At 52.8% G+C, this 23,427-nt stretch overlaps 9 protein-coding genes across 9 annotated transcripts; 5 read left to right on the top strand and 4 right to left on the bottom strand.

Annotated features, from left to right (window-relative positions):
- Window positions 1-772: 772 nt before the first annotated feature.
- Window positions 773-3,423, top strand: N0V89_005548 (uncharacterized protein; the record flags this gene model as incomplete). The annotated part of the gene is made up of 4 exons (XM_056214325.1): window positions 773-862; window positions 913-1,087; window positions 1,141-2,451; window positions 2,498-3,423. 4 exons carry the CDS (start codon window positions 773-775, stop codon window positions 3,421-3,423), a joined length of 2,502 nt encoding a protein of 833 aa, XP_056071592.1.
- Window positions 3,424-3,673: 250 nt separating this feature from the next.
- N0V89_005547 (uncharacterized protein) lies at window positions 3,674-4,843 on the bottom strand (the record flags this gene model as incomplete). The annotated part of the gene is made up of 1 exon (XM_056214324.1): window positions 3,674-4,843. One exon carries the CDS (start codon window positions 4,841-4,843, stop codon window positions 3,674-3,676), a length of 1,170 nt encoding a protein of 389 aa, XP_056071591.1.
- Window positions 4,844-6,570: 1,727 nt separating this feature from the next.
- SIS1 (Molecular chaperone (DnaJ super)) lies at window positions 6,571-7,903 on the bottom strand (the record flags this gene model as incomplete). The annotated part of the gene is made up of 4 exons (XM_056214323.1): window positions 6,571-6,864; window positions 6,916-7,598; window positions 7,653-7,766; window positions 7,870-7,903. The coding sequence occupies 4 exons, from the start codon at window positions 7,901-7,903 to the stop codon at window positions 6,571-6,573; spliced, it is 1,125 nt and encodes a 374-aa protein (XP_056071590.1).
- Window positions 7,904-8,559: 656 nt separating this feature from the next.
- Window positions 8,560-10,196, bottom strand: CBF5 (centromere/microtubule-binding protein cbf5; the record flags this gene model as incomplete). The annotated part of the gene is made up of 4 exons (XM_056214322.1): window positions 8,560-8,919; window positions 8,970-9,828; window positions 9,879-10,035; window positions 10,085-10,196. The coding sequence occupies 4 exons, from the start codon at window positions 10,194-10,196 to the stop codon at window positions 8,560-8,562; spliced, it is 1,488 nt and encodes a 495-aa protein (XP_056071589.1).
- A 4,183-nt stretch (window positions 10,197-14,379) lies between these two features.
- N0V89_005544 (uncharacterized protein) lies at window positions 14,380-14,993 on the top strand (the record flags this gene model as incomplete). The annotated part of the gene is made up of 3 exons (XM_056214321.1): window positions 14,380-14,454; window positions 14,502-14,655; window positions 14,704-14,993. The coding sequence occupies 3 exons, from the start codon at window positions 14,380-14,382 to the stop codon at window positions 14,991-14,993; spliced, it is 519 nt and encodes a 172-aa protein (XP_056071588.1).
- A 449-nt stretch (window positions 14,994-15,442) lies between these two features.
- Window positions 15,443-16,009, top strand: N0V89_005543 (uncharacterized protein; the record flags this gene model as incomplete). Its single annotated transcript, XM_056214320.1, has 3 exons — window positions 15,443-15,487; window positions 15,538-15,567; window positions 15,617-16,009. 3 exons carry the CDS (start codon window positions 15,443-15,445, stop codon window positions 16,007-16,009), a joined length of 468 nt encoding a protein of 155 aa, XP_056071587.1.
- Window positions 16,010-16,533: 524 nt separating this feature from the next.
- On the bottom strand, window positions 16,534-17,713 carry UFD1 (ubiquitin fusion degradation protein; the record flags this gene model as incomplete). The annotated part of the gene is made up of 3 exons (XM_056214319.1): window positions 16,534-17,292; window positions 17,348-17,662; window positions 17,711-17,713. 3 exons carry the CDS (start codon window positions 17,711-17,713, stop codon window positions 16,534-16,536), a joined length of 1,077 nt encoding a protein of 358 aa, XP_056071586.1.
- Window positions 17,714-18,056: 343 nt separating this feature from the next.
- Window positions 18,057-19,382, top strand: N0V89_005541 (uncharacterized protein; the record flags this gene model as incomplete). The annotated part of the gene is made up of 1 exon (XM_056214318.1): window positions 18,057-19,382. The coding sequence occupies one exon, from the start codon at window positions 18,057-18,059 to the stop codon at window positions 19,380-19,382; it is 1,326 nt and encodes a 441-aa protein (XP_056071585.1).
- A 1,622-nt stretch (window positions 19,383-21,004) lies between these two features.
- On the top strand, window positions 21,005-22,882 carry PIN4_2 (Peptidyl-prolyl cis-trans isomerase pin4; the record flags this gene model as incomplete). The annotated part of the gene is made up of 2 exons (XM_056214317.1): window positions 21,005-21,346; window positions 21,395-22,882. The coding sequence occupies 2 exons, from the start codon at window positions 21,005-21,007 to the stop codon at window positions 22,880-22,882; spliced, it is 1,830 nt and encodes a 609-aa protein (XP_056071584.1).
- Window positions 22,883-23,427: the final 545 nt, after the last annotated feature.

Genomic DNA, 23,427 nt, shown 5'->3' with positions numbered 1-23,427 from the left:
GGAAGGCTAGACATGTACAATATGTAGTTTGTGTAGGATAACACCGAGGAGTTGTATTTGTACGAAAGCATGTATATTGGAGACTAGCAGAAAAGGTAATATTAGAGTAGCTAGCGTAAGGCTACGAAACAGACGCATGTTTGTAATCAGTATGTGGTATGAAGCATACATAGACATGCCTACACCTACATACAATAACTCAGCTCGTATAGCACGGCAACAAAATTGAATCACAGTAACCGACATTGATGAATGTTTAAGCTCAGTCATGTGGGTATATCGTATCCATGAGATTACCTACCAAGGTACCCAGTTAGCCACATAGTATCAAATCGATACTTTGAAGACGCGTCGTAGTTTGACTTACCCTAAAAAGACCGTCTAATCTCTGTAGCGATGCACTCTTTATTCCGCATGCTTGTAGGAGGTTCTTACCTTGATGTGATAGCCTACCGAACCAGCTCAGTTTCGTGTCAGCCAAAGTGAATAACTCTAGCTGACTCGCGTGTTTGGCGAGCACAGACCCACACCTCGTCATGTCTCGCTGGGGAGCTTCATAGCTTTGCTAGATGCGCGCGATTGCTTCCACAACGATGCGGAGGATCGCTGCTGTTCAAACCCATCGCCGTGCCTTGTCTTGCTCCTGAGCGTTTGAGCCTGCCTTATTTGAGCTTGCCATGTTCACTGGTTGAGCCCGCACGATATACTTATACCACCTCCGGTGCAACTCCGCACATCGCATGCCTGAGCTCCCCGCTCGCCCGCCGCGACCATGGCAAGCCTCAACCAGGAAGACATAGACACGCTCGTCGCGGTCTCAGGCAATCAGGTCGACAGAGATCAAGCTGCGCAGGTGCTAAAGGTACAGGAATTGCCCCGCGACGATGCTGCATTTGACTTACACATGGGTAGATATCGAGTAATAATGTCGAAACGGCGATGAACAAGATATTCGACGCTCTGGAAAGACCGAACGGTATAACGGAACTGGTCAAGCAGGGCGACACCACCTGGGACGGCACTGCCTTTGGGGGCTTAAGCGGGTATGGTCCATACCAGGAAGCCAATACCAATAACAATCTCCCCAGTACGTTTTCCACCTGTAGAGGATGGTGCGCGTACTCACATGTTTTCACGCAGCATTTCATATTGATGCCACAAATGTCGACGATCCCAACAGTGGAGGTTTCAGTGCAGCGCCCACCAGGCCACCGTCGCGAAACAGCCAGCGCCCTGGGTCCGCGATGTCCACGCACATGGGCGACGTACCAATGCAGAGTTCGTTCTACTCCGAGGATGGATCATGGCATAATATCGAGCCACTGACTGGGTTCCCAGGCGTCGAAAGTGGTCAAGATTCGGGCGTAGTAGGCAATGCAGGTACCGCAGGAGTCCTCCGTCCCGCTACCCAAAACTACTATGACAGCGCCTCGTGGGCCTTGGTTCCTGCTACGAAGAGTACTGAGTACATTCCAGATGCTTCTTTGCACGATCAAATTCGAAAAGAGAAGCCTGGCTTCATCAAACCAACTGTGAGCGACAACCACCTACCTGCATTGATAACGATGTTACATTCTATCCCTCTTATTCGAAATACGCTACTTGCCCCGGAGATCTCGGCTGGGAATTACTGGCGTGGCGAAGACTGGTGGAAAGGCAACGCCTCTGCCTCTTCCATTATTGTGAGTGACGATATCGGGTCCGAAGCTGGTTCAGAATTGGAGCTACTGTACGAAGTTCAGCGCCTCATGGCCTTCTTGGACTCCAGCGAAAGGACGTACGCAAGTCTTGAATCACTTATCCAGCTTGATGCATGGGCTCAACCTAGGTTCTCTTCTCCAGATGAGCCTACGCAAAACGACCTAGTGAAGTTCCTCATGAGATGGAGCTCAATGTATCGAAACCACGCCTCAACTGCTTCGTTGAAGGGCATACTTTGCTCTGATGTCAACGTCAACGGCAAAGAGCAAGGGAGCCATGTACTCGAAGTCGAGATGGGCTCCATTGATACAATTTCAACTGAACCCACGCTGTACGACTACATTGATGAATTACTCTTCACAGAGTTTGGTAGTGCCCACATCACAAAGCCAAGCAGCGTTCTCGTTTTGTCGCTTGAACCTAAAGGGTCAAAGCGCAACTGCAAGATTCCTGCTATTCTCTACGCGGATAGATACCTCGAGGAGAATCGGCCAACAGTCGAGGCAAACTTCACTAACAAGAAGAAGTACACCGAAATATTATTGACATTGGACGCGAAAGTGGAGGACCTCAAGTATCACACGCCACAGAAAGTTCAGTATCCCAAAAAGATGGAGACTTTGACGCTTCTCAAGAACAGCATGAGGGCGTTTGAATCAGAGACTGAGGCTATGACGGAGAGTCTTCGGGATGTAGCAGTTCTTGATCATCTCCAGTCACTATACGCGAAGGTTGAAAGGCAGCTGTCCGGTAAGTCTCAAATCGCCATTCATCGAATCCCTCTGACAATCAGTAGAATTAGAAGAGCAAAAGAAGAAAGCGAAGGAAGCCCTCGATGGAGTCGCGGAGCTGTTTCGGGCACCACTGGAAGAAGCCAACTCGGAGACAGATACAACAGAATGCAACACGCAGCACAAATTCAATCACCCATACAGGCTCTGTGGAGTTGCGAAGTCCAAGACCGAGTACTATATTTGCCATCCGGTAAAGGAGCCCGGACACTTGGAAAAAGATCACGCATGGTGGCATATCAAATATGATGTACCAAACTCAAGCTCCGGCTCCGAAGAACCTGCCTCCATAATACGAGATTGGAAAGACATCACCGATGTGCTCGAAGACGTGAGCACGATCAGCGAAAGCACTGTCCTCGTGTATGCAAACGACGCCGCCTTCTTGCCCTCACTCACATCACTATCCCCGAAACTGGAGACATTCGTCAAGAAGGATAACCTGAATTTCCAGCAAAAAGTAGCGACGGCGGAGGCGGCTTGGCTTAATCAGGGGCAGAACGAAGCGAGTCAGAAAGACTGGTTCGAAGGAGGTGACGGCTGGGACAATGACGAGATTGCTAAGCAAGGTTACCAGAAGGACACGTTCGGATCCACACTATCGAGTAAGACTCTCACACCGGACACCGACCCCAATCCACCCGCGTACCACGACGAAGACGATGTAGTCAACATTACGCTCTCGCCGGAACACGAATCCGAACAGCCGATGGAGATGCAGGAGATCAACGGTGGAATATCGGCATGGGCGGGCGCTAGTAATGCCTCGAGTGAGACGGTCGGGTTGGAGCCGATGTCTGATATTGTGCCGAGTGACGGGAGGCAGAGCAGGGCTAAGAACCGTGCAGAGGATGTGCTGATGGAGGATGCGGAGACGGATGAGGAGGGGAAGACAGAGCATATCGAGGTTCTCAAGAAGAAAGGGGGTTAGAGGTTCTCTTTTTGAACCTAGAGTGAGGTTAGATAGGAAGGGGGTCCTTGCATCTAGGCAGGGTTTCGGCTTGGTGAGTAAGGTTGGTGCATTTGGGGTCCAAACAGGGGTTATTGTTCTCTCGTGTACATTGCATTAGCTTCATACTCACCTCCGTCGTCTGGCGAGGGCGCCCCCACAATAGCAGGTTCATTCATCCAGCGCTTTCTTCTTCTCCTCTGCTTGCTCTTCAGTACTCGTCCAGAGTGTCTCAGAACTCTGGTGTAAACCTCTCTTCCAGCCCTCGAAACACCGGTAACCCAACACACGGCACATCAACATATCCCTCACTCGTACTTCCAAAGAGCACGTCCCACTTACTCTCGGTAGCAGCTTTCAGCACCTCCTTACCAATCGCCACAAGGTCCTGAGTACCTGCACGATCTGTCCATTCGACTCGTGTGGGCCAGAAGGCTACGTGGACGCCCCAGTGGATGGCGAGTCGGCGGAACCATTCTTTATCTGGGAACGGAAGAGCAGATGAGAGGGAAAGGCGATGGGAGAGGTACGCATTCAAAACGGCAGGGAGGAGTCCGCGGTTACCGCAAAAGCGGTCGAGTAGGAAGGACTCGGCACAGAACTGGGCTAAGTCTGTGGCGCTCGTCCCCCTCCTCGTCATTTCCCAGTCGACAACCGTGAGGTCAACTCTCCCCTGCCTCTCTTCCTCCTTTGTTTCTGAGGAGACAGAATGGGGTTTTACCATCACGTTACCAGGCCAGAAATCCCCGTGGCAGATGCACTCGTTGTCGTGCTCCAGCCGACTCCCATACTCGTCGTTGATCTGCTGCGCAAGTTCGATATCTCCATTTGAAAGATCAGTGAAGTCTGCGAAGGCGGTAGAGAGGTTCTTGTAGGAATGGCGGTAGACGTTGACTGCTACTTTGTTGTTTTCCTCGAGATCTTGGGAATTAAAGTCGAGCGATAACGGTGTTAAAACCGTGGAGGCGTGCAGCGTGGCGAGCCAGGCGCCCAAGGACGCGCCGACGGAAGGTACGTCGAGGGCGGGATCGGTATATGCGTCTTTTAGATGCCTCTTCCCACCATCTTCAATACCCAGCAATTTCTTATCGCAATCATAGCTTTTTACGCCTACAGCGTGGACACTGGAGTCAAGTAACTTGTTTTTGAGTAGCAGTGGAAGGAGCTCGAGGATCCGGTCTTCGTAGTCCATTCTGCTGGGATCGAAGGCGAAGGACGTGTTGGAGTGAAGGTAAGGAGCTGCATGTTTGTAGATCGTGGTTTGGCCGCTGGGATAGGTGACACGGTAGACGTAATTTGCGGTGCCGCCGGTGAGAAGGGTGGCGGAGGTGTGGGAGATGGATTGGGAGGCCAGGTAGGCGGAGAGGCCGCGTTCGGTCCTTAGGTCGTGGTTGGGGGACATCGTGAAGTTGTTTTAGTGGTGTAGATGCGAAATGCACTCTTCCTAGATATATTCCGTGCAGAGTACTACTGGTGCAACTTTTCGCTATGTACTGAACATCGAATGATCGATCGTTCTTCCTACCTTGAAGTCTTTATACTTCTGGAGGGGTCTGAGATTCCATTTGTACCTTCCTCAGCTAGGTGGATTGTTGACAGAGTGTGTGCTCCCTTGCGAGAAATACTGCATCATGATTCGCCCACTGTCTCGGTTTTCTCGTATTACAATGATGCGGGATGAGTCATGTGCCAAGTCACCCATCGTGAATTGGTAGAGCATGTAGCCGAAGCTAACTCTACATAGGGCTTAGCAGTTCTTTCCCGATTGACTGAGTCTAACCATGCCTTGGAAAAATCAGAGAAGTTGCCAGGACCTACGGAACAAACAGGTACTTGGCGCACTCTAGGAGAAATTTACATATGGAACAAACCTTCCGGATATCATGCTCTACTAAAGCATATGATCGGAGATGCCTGGTTCTCGCGAACTTGTGTCTGTCGTGGAGAATTCGGGCGGACGTGGGATTACAACGAGTCTGAACATCACGATAGCAGTAATACCACTGTTCGGAGGCCGAAAGACTACTTCGAAGATGCCGCCAACACGATTTTTGATCGCAGAGAATCGCTTGGAACCTCGTCATGTCGGCTCGTCTGGCCATTTTTGCGAACACACCTCGATTGCGCCGCCTTCTGCCATCAGATGATGTGGAGCATTGCACAACAAGCTACAGTACCTGCTGGCTCCCTTTTATGTTATTCAATTTCCGCAACAACGGCGTACTTGGGTATTATTTGCTAACCTGTTCCCGCAAGCAATCTTATAGTCGACCTTGATTTTGTGCCGGCAGAGATCCTACTAAAGAAGTCCAAAATCTCCTTCATCCTTCGTGCATCGTACCTCAGGGGCTGATTACCACCAAGCGTCACACTGCTGATTAATACTATTCAGCATCCTGGACCGTTTCACAATCTATCAACGGGATACCACGTGAAATCATTAGCTGCAATGTTCACGTCTTTTGCTGTACAATTTTCTACAAGATCATATTATTATGAACACCTTCCCGCTTTTTCATCAGAATGATCGCAAATGCTCCCCTACTATAGAGACTCATCCGCCAGCTATTCGTTCCTCAAGCCTACTGCTTAAACATGCATAAATTTCTTTCGAAGGAACACAAGCTCTCTTGTGTACCAGATCCGCTCTCTATATCTTACACCAATCTCCAAGTGCCCTGGCTATGCCACATGAATTCACGCATTTCTCGACCTTTCTCAACACTAAGCAAAGCCGTGTATTCTCACACGCGTTTCACTCATAAGCGCACTTATTGATATCATAAATCGTCTTAGCTGGCTATGTCAACTAATCCAGCGCATCGCTTCGTGTTCACATTCATTCATCTGCTCCACCTTCTTTCTCCTCCTCCGACCAAAACGGGTAAATATTCAGAAAAGTTTGTGCAGAGAATGGAAGACAAGCCTCCCGCGTGGTAGAACACCGAAGTGAAATAATCCGCCCGAACGCCCTTCGCTCAACCCGAGCGCCTAGCCTAAATTGCCCATGAACTGTTAATGGAAAATGAGTATGCGGACTGGTCTGACAGGTGCTTCATCGACATGCTTGCGTCGGCACGCTGGCTGTATGTACGTGGTCATATGATTAGATGAAACCGCGTGCATCGCTCACAGTATTTGCTTGAGCTGCTCTTTTTGTTGTGCAGTGAGCGACTTAGGGAACTTAATGCGCACGCCAATGACGAAGTCACCGCGCTCGTTCGGCTTCTTGCTCTTAGGCATGCCAAGGCTAGGGAAGCGCTCCGTGAAGTCGGGACCTGTGGGACCGCCACTGCGAACTGCGACTTGTTTACCGTCGATGGTTTGGACGGTTCGTTGCCAGCCCGTTAGAGCTTCTTTGAGGTCAAGCTCGATAATATGCTTGACGTCGTCCCCTTCGCGGGTGAAAAGGGGATGAGCTTTCTGCTTGATGTTAGCTTAATCCCTAGAAGACTGGAATATGGATTGACTTACCTCTGACACAAGGAAGTGCAAATCCTGCGTGCCGCCCTCGACCTGATCGCCAACATCCGAAAACTTGATCTTGCTGCCAGCCTTCAAGCCCATCTTGATCGGCACTTCGAGAATCCGATCCTGCGTGCTCTGTTTTCCAGTTGCCTGATCGTACGTCTTACGCTTGATCTTCATCTTCTTCGTCGTACCATTGAACAACTCCTCAAGCGACACCGGCAAAGCCTTCTCCACGACCGTGACTTCCGGCGCCGGCGCTCTTCTCCCACCCTCAAATCTCGACCCACCAGGGCCTCTCCTCTTCGAGCCTCCACCCAGTCCTCCAGGCATGCCTCCCATGCCGAAGCCACCGAAGCCGCCGTCGTCGTCGTCGAACATGCCCCCTCCTTGTCCGCGCATAAACTCGGCGAATATGTTTTCGGCGTTCGAAAAATGGAAACCGCCCGGGCCGCCACCTCCACCGCCAGTGTTGAAGTGGAACGTCCGCGTGCCGCCGGGCATGCCGCCCGCAGATGTGAAGGGGAAGCCACCGCCACCACCAGCTCCTTCGAACGGATTGCCGCCCTCGAAGCCTGCGCCGCCCTCTGGCGGGGGAGCCCCGCCTCGCAGTAGGAATTCGAGGCCGAACTGGTCATACGTCTTGCGCTTTTCGGGGTCGGATAGGATTTCGTAGGCCTGGGACACCTCTGCCATAATGTTAGCTCATGCGTGCATTGTAGATATGAAGATTGCGCTCTCACCTTTGAACTTCTCGGAAGCAGACGGATTGTCCTTGTTCTTGTCAGGGTGCCATTTCAGTGCTGCTTTTCGGTATGCTTTCTTGATCTCATCTTGCGTCGCGGAACTTGATATGCCTAAGTGTGCATGTTAGCAAGCGCTGTATGCGGTTGGCTAGGTGCAGTGCAGAAAGGCTGGGAAGCTGCAGAGAGCAGAGGGGCAGCACGCAAGAAGACTTACCTAACGAATCGTAGAGCTTAGTCTCTTTGACCATTTTGAAATTATTGTGCAGCTAAGGATCGAGCAATGTGTGTCGTGTTCGTGTCTGAAAACTTGGTCTAGGGTGGTGCAGGAGGTTGCGGTGTGCTTTATTGCTTGCATTGGGTATCTCCCCACCGTTTGGGCGGTCAGTGCGCCTTCCGCGCAGACGTCAGAGCTAGCCCGTGCGTAGGAGAAGCTTCGAGAAGCTTCAGTCACGAGCATGTACATCAATTGGGCACGTATTGATTAGCGGAACTTTCACAATTGTTAACGTTTACTATATAGATCTTCGAAACTGACGGATCCACGTTCGAGACTCTGCATCAAGCTTCGTTGGATGGCCTTTGACGTTCTCGCACTTTGCCAACATCCCTGCTGCCCAACTAACCGCAATGCTCCGAACTCCACCAGGTAACCCATAACGCCGATGTCGACACGCTGTCGTATGCTACAAAGCAGTGAAAAGTCGAGGTATCCTGACAAGTTTTACATGCGCTTGCAGAGCCACAGTGCGGCAGCTGCCAAAGACTTTGAAAACCTGGCATTACCCCAGGACCGGTAAGATGATAGGCTAGCAAGCTCTTGGTTGAGACTGTAGGCTCGCAATCGCCGAATCGGTCGCGTACTTTTGATATGTCAAAAAAGATCGATCCACGTTTATTCAAACGGTTAGTCGGAATCTTCAGATTCATCGCCGCCCTTGGATTTCCTCTTAGCCTTTTCGGCCTTTTTGAGCTCCTTCGCCTCCTTCTTCGCCTTCTTTGCGGCCTTGCGAGCAGCCTTGTCTTCGGTAGTCTCGTCTTCATCACCACGGCTCTTACGCTTCTTGCTCTTGGCAACCTCAGCTTCGGCCTCAGCCTCTCCATCGGCGTCCAGGCCCGTTGGCGGGACAGGAGGAGCTGCAAGGACCTCGCTGGTAGTAGTGGTCTCACCCATAGTAACATCGGCGGATCCTTGGTTCTGCTGGTCATAGTCCTTGTAGTTGGTGGTCCACGTAGTAGGCGTCTTCTCGTTGGTACGGCCAAATTTCTATAACCTATTAGTCGCTGTTTTAGGCGCGTATGTAGAGATGTACTTACGTCAAGGGTACCGTTCTCCTTCATCTTCTTCTTCTCGGTCGCAACAGGACCCAAGCCCCATCGTCGTGGGTACAAATCGCGCTCCATGATGACACGCTTGATGCGTGCAACAACACCGTGGTCGCAGGAAGACATCTCTACAGCAGACATCTGCGCATAGGCGAGAGCAATAGCTTCACCCTTGGTGGTCATGAGAACGATTTCCTCGTGAAGCTCAATGCCCTTCTCGAAGCGAAGGAGTCCAGGAATCATGAGCTTGGCACCATAGCAGATGGCGTTGACCGAGCTGTCCTTGACAACAATGCGCTTGTAGCTGGTCAACAAAGTCTCCAGTGGCGAGATCACGTAGCGCAGATATTCCTCGTCGCGGTTGTTGTCCTGCATCCACTGCGCATCCATAACGTCGTGCAGCGTTACCATGTCCTTGCCCTCGTCCATAGCTCCAGACCTCACACGGCGCAGCTCCTGCATATGTGCACCAACACCCAAAAGCAGACCCAAATGCACACATAGCGTACGGATGTAAGTTCCTGCTTCGCAGCTCACCCAGAACACACCAAGCTGCCTCTCATTGTCGAACTCGTACAGCTTGCTCTCGTGGATAGTGCGGATACGGAGCTGGCGCTTAACAGCGGAGATGAGCGGCGGTCGCTGGAAGAGGGCACCGGTGAGGGTCTCCAGAGCGCGAGCAAATTGAGCCTCGCCACCGGGGAGCTTGTCGTGCAAGCGTATAACGCAAACATACTCCTTTCCGGCTCCCTGCTGAGACTTCACCAGACGAGTCGCGCGATCGATGCAGACGATGAGGCAGCCAGTGACCTTGGGATCGAGAGTACCGCTGTGACCAGTCTTCTCCACCCTGTCGTTCTGTTAACCCTAGAACTACCATTAAGGCTTTGGGCTTAGTACCTTAAGATGCGCTTGATCCAAGCTACAACCTCGTGGGAGGAGGGGTTCGACGGCTTGTCAAGGTTAATAACACCTGAGCTAACATATTGCTTCAGGTCACGAGCGTGTGGCGAGCACCCTGCGGGGATAGGAGTAAAATGCGCGGTTCGGACGAGCACTGCGCAAAGTTAGTTGCGTGGATTGAAGCTATTGCAGGAGCTGCATACAGTCGCTGTAATTTTTGAGCAGCAGTGGCCAGTCGCTGGTGTCAATGGGAGCAGCAGCAGCCTCTGGCTTGATTGTGTAGTCGGGTGCGGAATCAGGTCTAACGAGCGCCATTGTATCGTTAGGAAGTCGTCGTTAGCACTGTGATCAGTAGCTCTTGCCTGCAGTCGCGATGGAGAATCGAATATTTTCTTAGCGCGCTAGAGCGGGAAGGAACAATTTTGTTGCGAGGCAGGTGCGCCAAGCCACAACAGACCCACGTTTGTGCGCGGTGGCGGGGTGCCACACTTCACGACATTCTCGCCAGCCAAAGCGTTCATCTTCAGCTAATCTTACACAAGACAGAGAAAAATTCGTACGTTATGCATCACAAGACTATACATTTGCAAAAGGATCGAAGTTGCTTTTGCTGACTATGGTACATAACAGGCCGTATAAAATGTCGTAAATATCATCAAGCATAGTCCAGCCATCGCGCTGATAGGCCTCCATTACCATTAAGCGCCGTCGAAAGTCTCACTGCGTTCATCCTGCGTGTTCATCTCACTTCAAACTGATGCGAGACCAGTCTAGCCACACTTAGTCGCCGCGTTACTGACACGGCAACCAAGCAAGGCACCATTGACAGCATACTCTGGCGCTCGTCCCGCCCGACTATAATACAATCAGACTATTGTACTATTCCACATACTGTCGGAACTCACCATTGGTCAGCGGTCGGCGAGCAGCAGGTGTCGCGAGCCTGCTCCAAACATGTTGCATGCGCCTTGTGGTTGACCTCCACATCTGTCGTACCATTGGGGTTGGTGTTAAAGATGCAAATCTAATCATTATGCTCAGATTAGCCAAACCTCCTACGACATGCATGCATTGTGGAAACTCACTCTCACGCTGCCCAGCTCCCACGTGTACCAGCCACCAGCTCCGATGAAGTCGTTACTATCTGGAGTTTGTTGAAGGAACCATGTTCGCAAAGATTCGACATCGGTTTTGTTGAATGGTGTGACAAGGCCTTGAACGCAGGTAGGGTGTGTCGTGTCAATCTGCCGTGTGGTGAGGATACCAGCCTCCGATTGTACTGGAGTTCCACTGGCCAGGTGTGCGGCACCTAGAAAAGCTGTACAGACGGATGTGAAGAGCATGACGGGTTTGGAAAATGAATCGAAAGCGTGAGGAATGGGGTCAATTGAAGATTCTTGGGGACGGAAAGGTGTTTTCTGTGAGGTGGTTGCTGGTGAAGCAAGGGTGAAGTGGCTCACATCGAAGGGCAGGCCGTTCTATATAGTGTTTCTGGGCGTACCATGCCAACCTTTGTGCCCCCAGTCTCGCGGCTCAATGAATCCTACGGTGGCCTAAAAGTGGTCCTGTTAGCCGGGCATTAGCCAGGCACGATGGTCGAAAGCGGAGCAGAGCCTCGCAGATATGCGGACGCATGACGCTCGTAGTCCCCAAAGTCACCAGATTCATCCCAATGACGTTTTCCTGCGTTTGGTTCGAGTTCGAGTGGTACCGCCCCAGCCTAGTCTGCATTTAATCGGGGCGATTGTGCGACTAGGATCTAGGTTCGGGACCAAACATTCGCCACACCGGGGCAAAGATCGTCAGTCGAAGCGGAACATCGGATAAGTGATTCAATCTATCGCAGCGAATGCCAGTCGAGTGGTGACGTTTATCACAAAGAGGTTACAAGTTCTACAAGATATTGTCAGTGTTACTTCTTGATGACTGCTTGCAACGTACCAGCGCATGGGTTCCCGAGCACGGGAGTGTTGTCCCACAAGGCATCCCGACAGACCGCAAACGACTCCCGTCCGCAACGGAAACTGCTTGCTTGATTGTAGAATAATACTGGTAGGAAACACAAGATATCTGTCAGAAAGCTATTAGTTCTCTGTGGGGAATGTGGCCCGAAGAGCACGCGCTTCCGCGCATACATAGGTACATTTGGTAATTTGACGTACCAAAGTTACTTCGATTCACGAAGTCCGTGCTTGCGCGTGTACCAGTAACTACGCCAAACGTGTTGATGACTCTCGATAGTCGTTGCCTGAGAAGAATCACTTTGAAATCCTCTTACGGCGCTTACTGGATGGCTGCTTCGACCGGACTATCTTGAAGTCCAGATAGTAGCACATGTGTCCGATCCTTCCGACCTTGTGGAAGAGCGTCAAAGTGCGTCTTCGAACGACGCAACAAGCCACCATCAAGCGTTATAATTGGAAAGACATGTTGACCAAACGTAATAGTTCACTTGCCGCCTCCGTGCTGTTGACATGCGAACCCAACATAGACGACCTTGTCCGTTACCGGATGCCGTCCGTAATTGGAGCACGCATCAACTGCGTGGACATGATAGGTACATCCACAGACTGGGAACTTTTCGATTAACCGGAGACACATGTCTGGTACAATGGTACCGGGCGTACGAGAAGGATTAGGTTTGGTATAGAGATTCGATAGTTCTGGTGAAACGGCGACGTTTTGTGGTGGCTATCTCTCGATGGTTACTTGAAGTAACAAAAAGGAGATGCAACAAAGGGATCTGCGGAAAGATTAAGGGATAAGGACACGTCGTGCAGTATATGTGATGGAGCAACTCTGCCATGGCTCGAAGAGTCCATGACTTGGGGCCATGTCAGACAAGGAGGCATAACTTTGACCTTTGACTGGAACAACTATCAGTGCGAGGGTCGATATAGTCGTTAGGGCGTCCCTCTCCATGACTTAGGATATGTACATAGGGCTATGAGACACAGCCATTGGCCGCGTGAACCACGGAGGACCGCAGTAGGTGGCAAGGAAAAGTTCCCACACCACGCGAGGGTCTTACGAAGCAAGCAACGGGTCGTCGCTAGATCCTTCGCATAGGTTCATATGTCTGGATTAGGCAACCGTGTGGCAGTGCGATGTTGGTGAAGATACGATTTGTGGGATGGACATATGACTTGGCCCCAGGTGAAATAAGGGCGACAAGGGTCCAACAGTCGTCAGCCAGTACATTGGAATTTATAGAAAAGGCCTGTCAGCAACGGTTAGCACCGAATATTAGCCCTTCCAAGTGATGATGATAGGGCTCGGCTTCTGTCAGACCCAGACGGCGACCCATGCGCCGACTCCGAACGAGCGGAAGTTGTTTCAGCTCTCCTTCGAAAGACGTGGTCGGTCGAACACGACATCGAATGCTTGATGCGATTGGGCGTACCAAGCATCCGAGCAATTCCTAAAGGTGAGGCAGATGGATCGACGTCGGGGTAGGCCGCAGCCGGGACCCACATTTTCAGCCTTAGGAAATCGCATCTTTCAGCTCGCCCACGCTACCGCATGTTTCCACGATCACCGAGCCCTAAGTATAGGATACGTGCAATACGCCTTGGAACCAAGAGCTTGTTGATATATGTCGCCGTTCAAATGATCCTTCGGAAGCAAAGTTCGAGCCAATGGCATCCCATGACGAGCACATTCAACAGCGAGCACACGACATTCCAATGTAGGCAAGAGCGACCAATGACTGACTGCAGCCCGCACACGCCGAGCCTCTAGATGCCGTAAGCAACATCGCACATATGCACGGCATTCTTCCTGGAGCTCTCGTCAGTCTTACCTGAACTCCTCCAGACAAATGGAGAATCCCTTGTACCCTGCCGGCAAAGAGTCAGATAGCCACAATATCCTTCTTCGATTCTGTACAATTAGGGTCCTCAGGGCAGCTTCTTCAAATGCGAAATTACTACATAACTCATCATTTACATCACGCACAACGAGAATCGCTACAAAATTCGTGGAGAATTATAGGCCGACACTGACCAGTGCCATGGAACGAGACAATCTACATACAACCCCTGGTGAAAACAATACAGAACGCAATTCAGTCGACCTTGCCTTTAGAAATGACTCAGTGTGAATTGATCCTAGATCTGTTGCACCTTGTGCTATCCTAAGGTCCGCAAAGAATAGGTAAGTAATGTTTAAATATTTCTTTTTCTCACGCATATTGTATCAGTATCTCACTCGAGTAGACCCTAATCTTTGCGTCCATTACCTGCGATCTCAGATGGCGCGTTTGTCTACGCTACCAGGGCAACCGAAAGACTCACCTTCACCAGGATACTCAATCACCGTCATCTCGACAACAAACGGCAATCCAGAGACATAACAAGGCACCTGCTGATATACCAGCTCCGCTCTTCTTCCTCTCACCTCCACCACACTTCAACTCCGCCATCCACCCGCAACACAAACACCTCGTCCCAACTGTCTCTCATCGAACACCTGCAACTCAAACGTCAGCATCACGATCATGCCCCCGAAGAATACGGCCTCTGCAAAGGCCGACGGCAGTACTGGCGTCAGGGCTAGGAAGGAGGGCGGAAAAGTACGCGACCCCTCAACGAAACTCCACACTTGCTAACATTCACACAGTTCTCTTGGACCGCGGAGAACGAGCGCAAGGTGCATCTACTCCCTTCCAGATCACATCACGTACCTAACCACCGCAGCTCCTCCTCTTCACCCACCCATTCGCAACCGTCTCCACTGCTGAATTCGAGAAGCTCCTGGAGCATTTTCCCGGCACGTCTCCCTCCTTATTGCCTATTTTATTCAATTCTCTAATGGTGAACAGGCACTAACATGAACGGCATCAAGATCCGGTACTCCCGCCTGCGCATTGAGAAGAACAAGCTCGCAGAGGAATACGGCTTCGCTGGCATAGGCAATGGTGCGCTTACCGGCGAGGACCGATCCAAGGAGACACCCAACAAGATTACAGCTAGGGGCAAGAAGCGCGCATCTGATGGAGAGGACGGCGCTACTACGCCTGTGAAGAAGGGCAAGAGGGAAAAGATGGTGGAGAACGAGGCTCCTAGCAATGATCTTGGTGAGGTGAAGAAGGAGGAAGAGGACGAGATCTAAGAAACTCATCTGCGAACCGTGGCTTGAAAGATGGTCAGCTTGACGGGGCAACAAGCGTTTGGGTTTGTGGAGTATCACAAGTACGTGAAGTAGCGCGACAACGGAGAGCTTGCCATAGTCGACACGTCCTTGGACATGGGTTGCCAAGCGAACAGGAATTCATCTCTCACTCTCATATCACTTAACTTGCTTCGTTCACTCACCAGCAATCTTAGAGATGGCGTGCTTTGTCTATGCTGCCAGATAAGTCACCTTCACTACGGCAACGACTCACTGTGTCCTGGACAACAGCTCAGACTATTTACCCGCTCCCCACCCGACTTCATTCCTTCCACCTCCAACACGTCTCCACAGCAATACCCAAATCCACAACGCAAGCACCCGCGTTCGCAACCTTCTCACCTCGTACTCACACTCGCAATCCCCTCTGCAACCCGATTTCGACTAAGATGCCTCTCAAGAAGGGCGACGCCAGCGAGGGCGAGGGCGACAAAGTTCGACCGTTCCATTAATTACACGTATAAGAAATGCTAATCACCTTCAGTTCTCCTGGACACCCGAGAATGAGCGCAAGGTACCTCCCTACGCACGCCCCACAGCGTCACCAGACTGACCACACTTAGCTCTTCCTCTTCATGATTGGAACCACCAGCTTCTCCAAGGAAGACACCGAGCGTCTTGCAGAACATGCTTTCAAGGGTAATTGTATCCCCGTGCCCAACTTCGCGTTCACCTTAATAACATTACACATAGGCACTTCCGCGAACGCTATCAAGCAACGTGCCAACAAGATCCGCATCGAGCATCGTGCCCTGTACGAGGAACACGGTTGGCCTACTCCAGACGGCAAGCCGGCTGTCAAGGCTGCTGGTACGCCCAAGAAGAAGCGCGCAGCCGATGGTGACGTTGCTCCCAGCACCCCAGCCAAGAAGGGCAAGAAAGGCAAGGCCGCTGATGATGAGCCCCCGAGCAACGACCTGGGCGGTGCCATCAAGGCTGAAGAGTCGGAGATTTGAGTGGTCTATGAGTCCGCGAATCTTGGAATGTGCGTTTAATGCTACGTGGAGCAGCGCACCCAAGGACGGCTACAGCATGCATTGGTAGACATGTGGGTATGCATGTTTCATCTGGGTTGAATGAGGACATGTTCTACCGAGGCTGGGAGAAGACATACCTTTAGCAAGTGCATTGCGAACAGGAACGCGATAGCCAGCAATCACGTTATCGTATATTTGACCTCTTTTAACGTGCATGTCCGTGACCGTGAAGATAGGTTGGTGTGGACGAGAGTCAATCACACTATGCCTGAAGTGTTAGTAATGTTTGCTACAGATAAAAACAAGAATTGTGACAAATAATCTTCATGTTCTGAATTGGTATTGCGTTACAAGGCCATGATGGCTCTGATATCAAACGCCACACGCCCATATGCCTAATCCTGTTCCTGCGCCACCCCAATGCTTTAGCAATGCTCAAACAGCCAGAGAATTAAAGCGTCTGATGATCGCTACTTCACCCCATCATGCACTTCTAATTCAAACTATTTGTTGTCTTTCTTTTTCCGGAGCGTCTGACCTGATCCTTCGAAGTGCTTCGACTCATCCTTCTTCTCATCACCCTCTTTGCCCTTCACCGGCTTGACCTCATACCCAAAGAACAGCTTTCCCGGCGGTAACCGAAGCGGTTGGGGACCGTTCGTCCGTCGAACCGTTGGTGGTGGAGCATTAGTCGACTGGCCCGCGACGGGTGTGGAGGCCTGAGGGGTAGGCGCCTTGCTGCCTTTCTTAGAGTTCAGCTTGTGGCCTGACGTCAAAAAATTCGATGACGTTGCTTTCGCGCCAGCGGCTGCAGTTGTCGCCGAGGGAGCGATGGCGGCGTAGTTTATAGCCTGTGCCATGGTACCGTGCGAATGTAGTGTTCCTCCTTTACCTGCCATGACGCCCTTGCCGCTGCGCGGTGTGCTCGTTCCGCTCGCCCGCTTGGGCTCCTCGTAACCTACTGGTGGTGCAAAGTCGACTGACAGATCCGTTTCGAGGGTACATATTGCGTTGCTGGCGTGTGGTGGCTTCGTCTCGAGGACCTCGATGGCGTACTGGTTGTCGTTGTAGGCGAAGGTGAAGACGTCGCCTTTGGTGAGGCATGAGAAATTTCTAAACGCATTCTCCAACACCGCCTTAGGGTCTGAGATCTCGAGAAAGGAAGAGTCTTGTGGCTGTAGCTTGATGAAGGTGCCCAGAGGCAGATCTGTGGATTTGACCTGGATTAAGTCGCCAGGCTCCAATAGTAGCGTCTGCATCAGCTGTGGTAATAATTAGTACATGTAAGCTTTGCCGTCGAAACTCTGGGAATCATACCCAATAAGGCAGATAGATCTTGCCCTCCTCCGCTATAAACTCCAGCACACCAGCATGCGTTTTCCTTCCGTCTTTTGCACCATTTATGAGTTCGAAGAGCATAGGGTACGTAATGTGCAACCTTGTGAGCTTGTCCAGAGCGCTCGGCGGAAGGAACACTTTGCCGCCATGGTTCGCATCCTCGCGATCCGGACCGGGAAGCATAGCGATGGGGTAGCACCGGAAGTATTCATCGAAGCGTCGGGGTGCACCGCCGCGGCGGAGCTGCTGATACATGGCCATCGGATCGTCCTCGTCGTAGAAACCGGGGTTGAACTGTCGAAGGTCAGTTGCGGAGTTTACATGTGGTGGGGTGGCTCTTACCATTGTGGCGAAGAACCTGAGGTTGAGGGAAGTGCGGATCGGAAGGGTGAAAGAACGTAGGTGTTAGATAGGGAAAGTAACAGCGTCCAGATTCGTGGAGATTCGTGGAAAAGGTAAGATGTGAAGGCGTATGCTCAAGAGAAGCGGCCAGAATGACGACTGACAAGGTACCGCTACGGCATGCCACAAGTACCATTCGCGCGCGAACCTTGGCGCGTCCCTCAACACTGCAGCCTGGCCCAAGCTCCAAGCTTCCGGCAAAACTCCGAGGTTCAGACGTCACCAAACTTAGGTGGGAAACGTAGCTTAGCAGGCGAATAAAACTACATACTTGATTGCGACGCAAATGGCCAGCTCGTCCAGACCATTTTCGGCAGCCCGGCCGAAACGCGCAGGGGACCATTTCACACGAACCCACCACCTGGACGCAGATGAACCCTCCGCGAAGAAACCTCGCTTCGACCCGCGAAACCCCTCTACCTTAGCGCCCGACAATGACGATGAAGAGGATCCGACGTTGGAAGCCGATGTGATTGGCAAGGGCGGCGCCGGCGTAAAGCGCAATGCTGTGAACATCGATGGCTACGACTCGGATAGCTCTACAGAAAACTTTGACACTCGTGCGGAAGCTAGGAACAAAAAATATGCTCCTCCCAAAGATGAAGACGATGATGATGACATGTTCGCGGAGGACCAGAAAGACAATGAACAAGACGAAGATACACGGCGCGGAGATAAGAAGAAGAAACAGTTGCGCTTTCTTGATAGCCATGAAATAGAAGGGCAGGAGGAATCTAGCAAGGGAGGAGGACATGTTGCAGTCGATTTTCACGCAGAGAACCGCATGGAAACAGAAGAGGTAGAGAGTAGCAGCGAGGAAGGCGACGATGAAGAGCGCGATGCGCTCGATCCTGGCATGGATGAGGAGATTGGAGCAGGTGGCAAGAAGCATCATGCACCAAAGCTGGATGCCTTCAACATGAGAGCCGAACAGGAAGAAGGCCGCTTCGACGAGGCAGGGAACTACGTCCGTAAAGCATTTGATCCGGAAGCCGCCCAGGATTCATGGCTAGAAGGTGTTTCGAAGAAAGACATCCGGAAGGCCAAAGAAGCTCACGAAAAGCTCGAAGCAGAGAGGAGAGAACGTGAGCGGCAGGAAGACTCCATCGTAACCAGCGATGTACTCTCTTCGTTGATCCAGCACCTGGAAGTCGGGGAGTCACCGATGGAAGCTCTGATACGGCATGGAAAAGCGGCGCCAAAGAAGAAAAAGACGAGCAACTGGAGCAAGAAGAAGAAAGACCAAGAAATGGATGTCGAGATTGACCCAGCACAGGAAGCCGCGGCAGCCAAAGCCAAAGAGGCAATCGATACCATAACGGAATGCGCCAGCCGCTTGACGGATCGCGGCGTCGAAGACATCTACGATCAACCCCGCGAAATGATTATGCGCGCATACAAGCGCGAGACAGGGGAGGACTGGAAGAATCCTAATTCTACCGAAGCTGCATGGGAGTTTCACTGGCTGAGCGCACCAGAAGGCGCTATCAACGGGCCCTATGACACAGCGACTATGCAGGCTTGGGACGAGGGCGGGCAATTTGCGGCTGGCGCCGAGTTCCGTCGCGTAGGAGAAACAGAGTGGAGTCGTTTGCTCGACTTTGACGATTGAGCAGTCTTCAAGACGACGTTTTGAGAAGGTTGGGTTACACGGTGCTACTATACACCGAACTGCCACCAGCCGCAGAGTACTTCAGCACCGTTGAACATGCATCTCAACTGTCCAGCCAAACGTCTCGTCCGACAGACGGTCCGATGGCCTGCAGAATACCATGCTTCGTATAGTCAATCGTGCAGCGCAGATGGAAGGGCACGACGCTCACTCGTTCGCTAGTGTCACGTGAGCGAAAGTTCATGCGAGTTGAAAAGGATCCTTGCATCGTGTCCCGCCAGTTGGAAGAGTAGACAGCTCGCGCCGGGTTGTCAGCGGTCGGCAGCGCCCCGATGCAAAGGGAAAACGACAGCTGTGTCACGCTAGGACAGACAATGAATCGAATCAGAAGTGCCATCTGCCGTGCAACCGTCCCCTCGCGCGCCGTGACTGCTTCCGTGTGCGCGTGCAGATGTCTGAGCCTGAACGATGAATGTGACCTCGTGGTGGCTACAACGCCGTCGAATCCGGAGCAATCAGAGGGCGCGAACCGAGAACATTTAGCAATAACGAACAGCCGCCCCTTTGGTTCCCATGTGCAGCCAATGCCCCATGGTGCCCCGACTCCATCCTCGGTGCAGCGTGGCAGGTGGACGGACCGAACGGGACATTGTTTGGTGGCAAGACCGGAGCTTGGAATGCCTGCTGATCGCTGCAGGCCACGGCGCATCCCAGCCCCGCGCGCCTAGCATGCAAAATAAACTGTCATGACGGTACGAGTCACGGCATGCTTCGAGTGAATGCGAGCAGCTGCGAGAAGGAGATGCGGTCGCTAACAGCGAACTACAAGTGCACTAGGGGGCACCCCGAGCGCAACGGCCCGCCTGAAGTCGCGGGTGAATGGCGGGCGCGCGGCGGGCTCCAGGATCTAGAGAGCGGAAAGCAGCCCGCGAGCCATGCTGTGGGTGCAGAACGATGGTTCACTGCCTCCGTAACGAGTGAGGCTGTCTCGGCTGGGGGTTTGTGAGCAAGACTATCGAAGAAGACAGACGCGTACCATGGCACGGCAGAGGCTGTCATTGATAGGGGCAGGACGAGAGACATGAGGGCTGCTGTCCAATGAAGGCATGCTCGGGTCTCAAGTCGAGGACTTGACCTGGGCCGCCCTCCCCGCTAGCAGCTCTTCTTTTCCCATACATAGCACGCGCACGCTGCCCTCTCGACTGCTACGCTGCCCGAACGGTTCGCCACTGTTGCCTCGCGTTGACGACGCGTGCGGTCCCTCGTGTTTTGTTCTGACGCCGTCTGTTTGCGGCCCACCCACTGCAGCTGCTCATCTCCCGCGCAGCGACGGTGTGCAAAGGGGAAAAGGAGAGCAGCTGGCTCGCCCACCCGCCGGCCCAGCCCTGTCATTTCCCACTCTTTCATAGATAGACTTGTGAGCGCCGTCTGTGGCCACTCGAGCGCCCAAGTCCCCTATTCCACCGCTCCAGGCACACCAGCCAGTCGAAGGCCAGGACACGCCGCGACCGTCCGCAGACCCTCTGAGCCGCCGCCTTGGCACGACTACCTGCCCTGGTCAATTTTCCCTTCCATCTCGACTTCCAGCCCAGCCCACACCTCATCCTGCACACCACAGCACCATGTACTCCGCCTACGATCCGCCCTCGTCGCGGTCGCCCGGCTCCCATCGCCACCAGCCGCAGACCCTTCACCGCCAACCCTCCCGCCAGTTTGACGCATACGGCCAGCTGCCGCCAGGCGGTCTGTACACGGCAGAGGACCACGCCCAAGGCTACCAGCACCAGCCGCGCAACTACGACCGCCTGAATGCGACCGTCCACTCTCCCTACAACTACGACCTGGGCGCAGGGGGCTGGAACGCAAATCCCTTCGGTCAGAACACCATCGGCTCGCTCGGCGGTGCTGCTACCTCCCGCATAAAGCAGCAGGGCCGCGGCGGCGGGCGCAGTGCTCTGCCAGCTGTAAGTGATGCTGTGCCAAATTCTTTTGCACTCGCTGACCCTTCTCAGGGATGGCTTGACCAGCCCCAGGGTCTTCCAACTTTCGCGCTAGGTGGCTTGGGCAATGGTCACCCAAATTCTTTGCTGAACCCTGCCATGCAGCAAAACCAGTTCTCGCAGGACGTCGACGAGGAACTCATTCCTACTGCCATCGTAATTAAGAACATCCCCTTCGCCGTGAAGAAGGAACAGCTCGTCTCGCTGATGACGGAGCTTCGTCTTCCCCTGCCGTATGCCTTCAACTACCACTTCGACAACGGCGTCTTCAGGGGTTTGGCCTTCGCCAATTTCACAACTGCAGAAGAGACGGCCCAGGTCATCGAAGCTATGAATCACTTCGAGCTCCATGGTAGGAAGCTCCGCGTCGAGTACAAGAAGATGCTGCCGCTAGCGGAACGGGAACGGATCGAACGTGAGAAGCGTGAGCGTAGAGGCCAACTGGAGGAGCAGCACCGTCCCATGGGTGGATCCCTGCAGACGCAACAATCATACAGCTCCTTAGCTTCTCACATCCCGGCGACCTCTCCCTCCCCTGTGTCAGGGCTCCGCCAGCAAAAGCCTGGTATGTGGCAGCGCGACCTAGGAGGAGGACCGTCCCCGACTAATCCCTCGGCGGAAGTGGACCTGAACGATCCCCAGGTGCTGCAGTTCTACTCCCAGCTGCTTCTCTTCAAAGAGTCACCGGAAAGGGACAGCATGACCTTCCCATCCACCTTGTCTCCGCCTCAACGACGCATTGTCCACACCCTGGCCCATCAACTTGGCCTTGCTCATATCTCTAAAGGCGATAGTGGGCAGCGCCAATTGCACATCTTCAAGGTTCACGATAGCCAAGGCCTCAGCCCGCCTATGCCGCAGATGTCAACGAGCCACGCCACGGAACAACCGCGCCGTGGCCTTAACCGTGCCGCAACCACGGACTTCAGTGATGTTCGTGCCTCGGAAGGTTTCTATAGTGCTTTTGGAAGGCAAGCATCCGGTTTGCTCGGGTTCCCTGATTCTCCTGGTGGTCTTGCAGCTGCACCTAATTTGCGCGCTGCCAAGTCATATGCCGATCTCCGCTCGTACACTCCTTCGCCAGCGCCATCCACAGCTAGCCATCCAATCGGTCGCCTTGGAGGCCCTACGCTGGAAGGTTTGTCCTTCACTGGCTCTTCCACGAACCCGAACGGAACGCCGACGACAGCGTCCATGTCGCAACGAGATGATGGCCTGCTCGAGCGTGAGCTTGGTCGCATGCAGATTGGATCAGGCTTCGGCCAAGGCGGTAGCCCGCGTTCGCTTCGACAGATGACATCCTGGGACAACCCTGGTCCCATTGGCGGCCATCGTACCTTTGGTGGTGGTAATTACGACGACCGTCCCTCAAGGCAGCCTCGTGGCCCTGTACCAGAGCGTGGCAGTGGGTTCAGCCGCCCCAGACAGAACGGCCACCAAGGTCGTGGCAGCGACGAACTTTCCTCGCAGTCCAACGTCGAGATCCTCGTTGGGCAGTGAGAAGTTCGACGACGAGAACATGTTCAAGAGCACTACGCATGCTCGCCCTACGTCACATGAGGGTGGATATTTGAACGAGAGATGATGACGTTTACGGCCGTGTACACCTGGCCTTCGCTCGAGACAGACCTTACTCTCACGACGTATACGAAGAATGACGCTACGACAGTAGAGACTACATTTGACGGAGCTCGGGCTCTTGATCTCGCATTTCTAATTTGGGTACACCGAAAAAAGCATTTCATGGATATACTGGATCTCCACTGTTGTTTCTGCTTGCTTCCTTTCCTTATTGGACTGTATTAATTGTTTTCACACCTTCTGCATCAGGGTTTTGCGTGTTTGGTCTTTTCTGTAATCGCTTGTTGGGTATCCGGGCTAGCACAGGAACCTCATTGGTACTACGTTCGCCCCTGAAGGGCGTACGCCTTCGATCGCACCCGCTTCTTACTTTAATATGAGTAAGCTGCCCTAGAGGTGCGGTGCCTTGAATCAACGTTGCTCTGCTTTTCGAACCCAACATGCGACTTGTTTTACCTTTCTTT

Source organism: Didymosphaeria variabile (assembly GCF_027946475.1).
Source record: "Didymosphaeria variabile strain IMI 356815 chromosome Unknown scaffold_4, whole genome shotgun sequence".
NCBI lineage: Eukaryota > Fungi > Ascomycota > Dothideomycetes > Pleosporales > Didymosphaeriaceae > Didymosphaeria > Didymosphaeria variabile.
The sequence above is the reverse complement of the archived record's forward strand: the minus strand, read 5'-3'. Positions and strand labels throughout refer to the sequence as shown.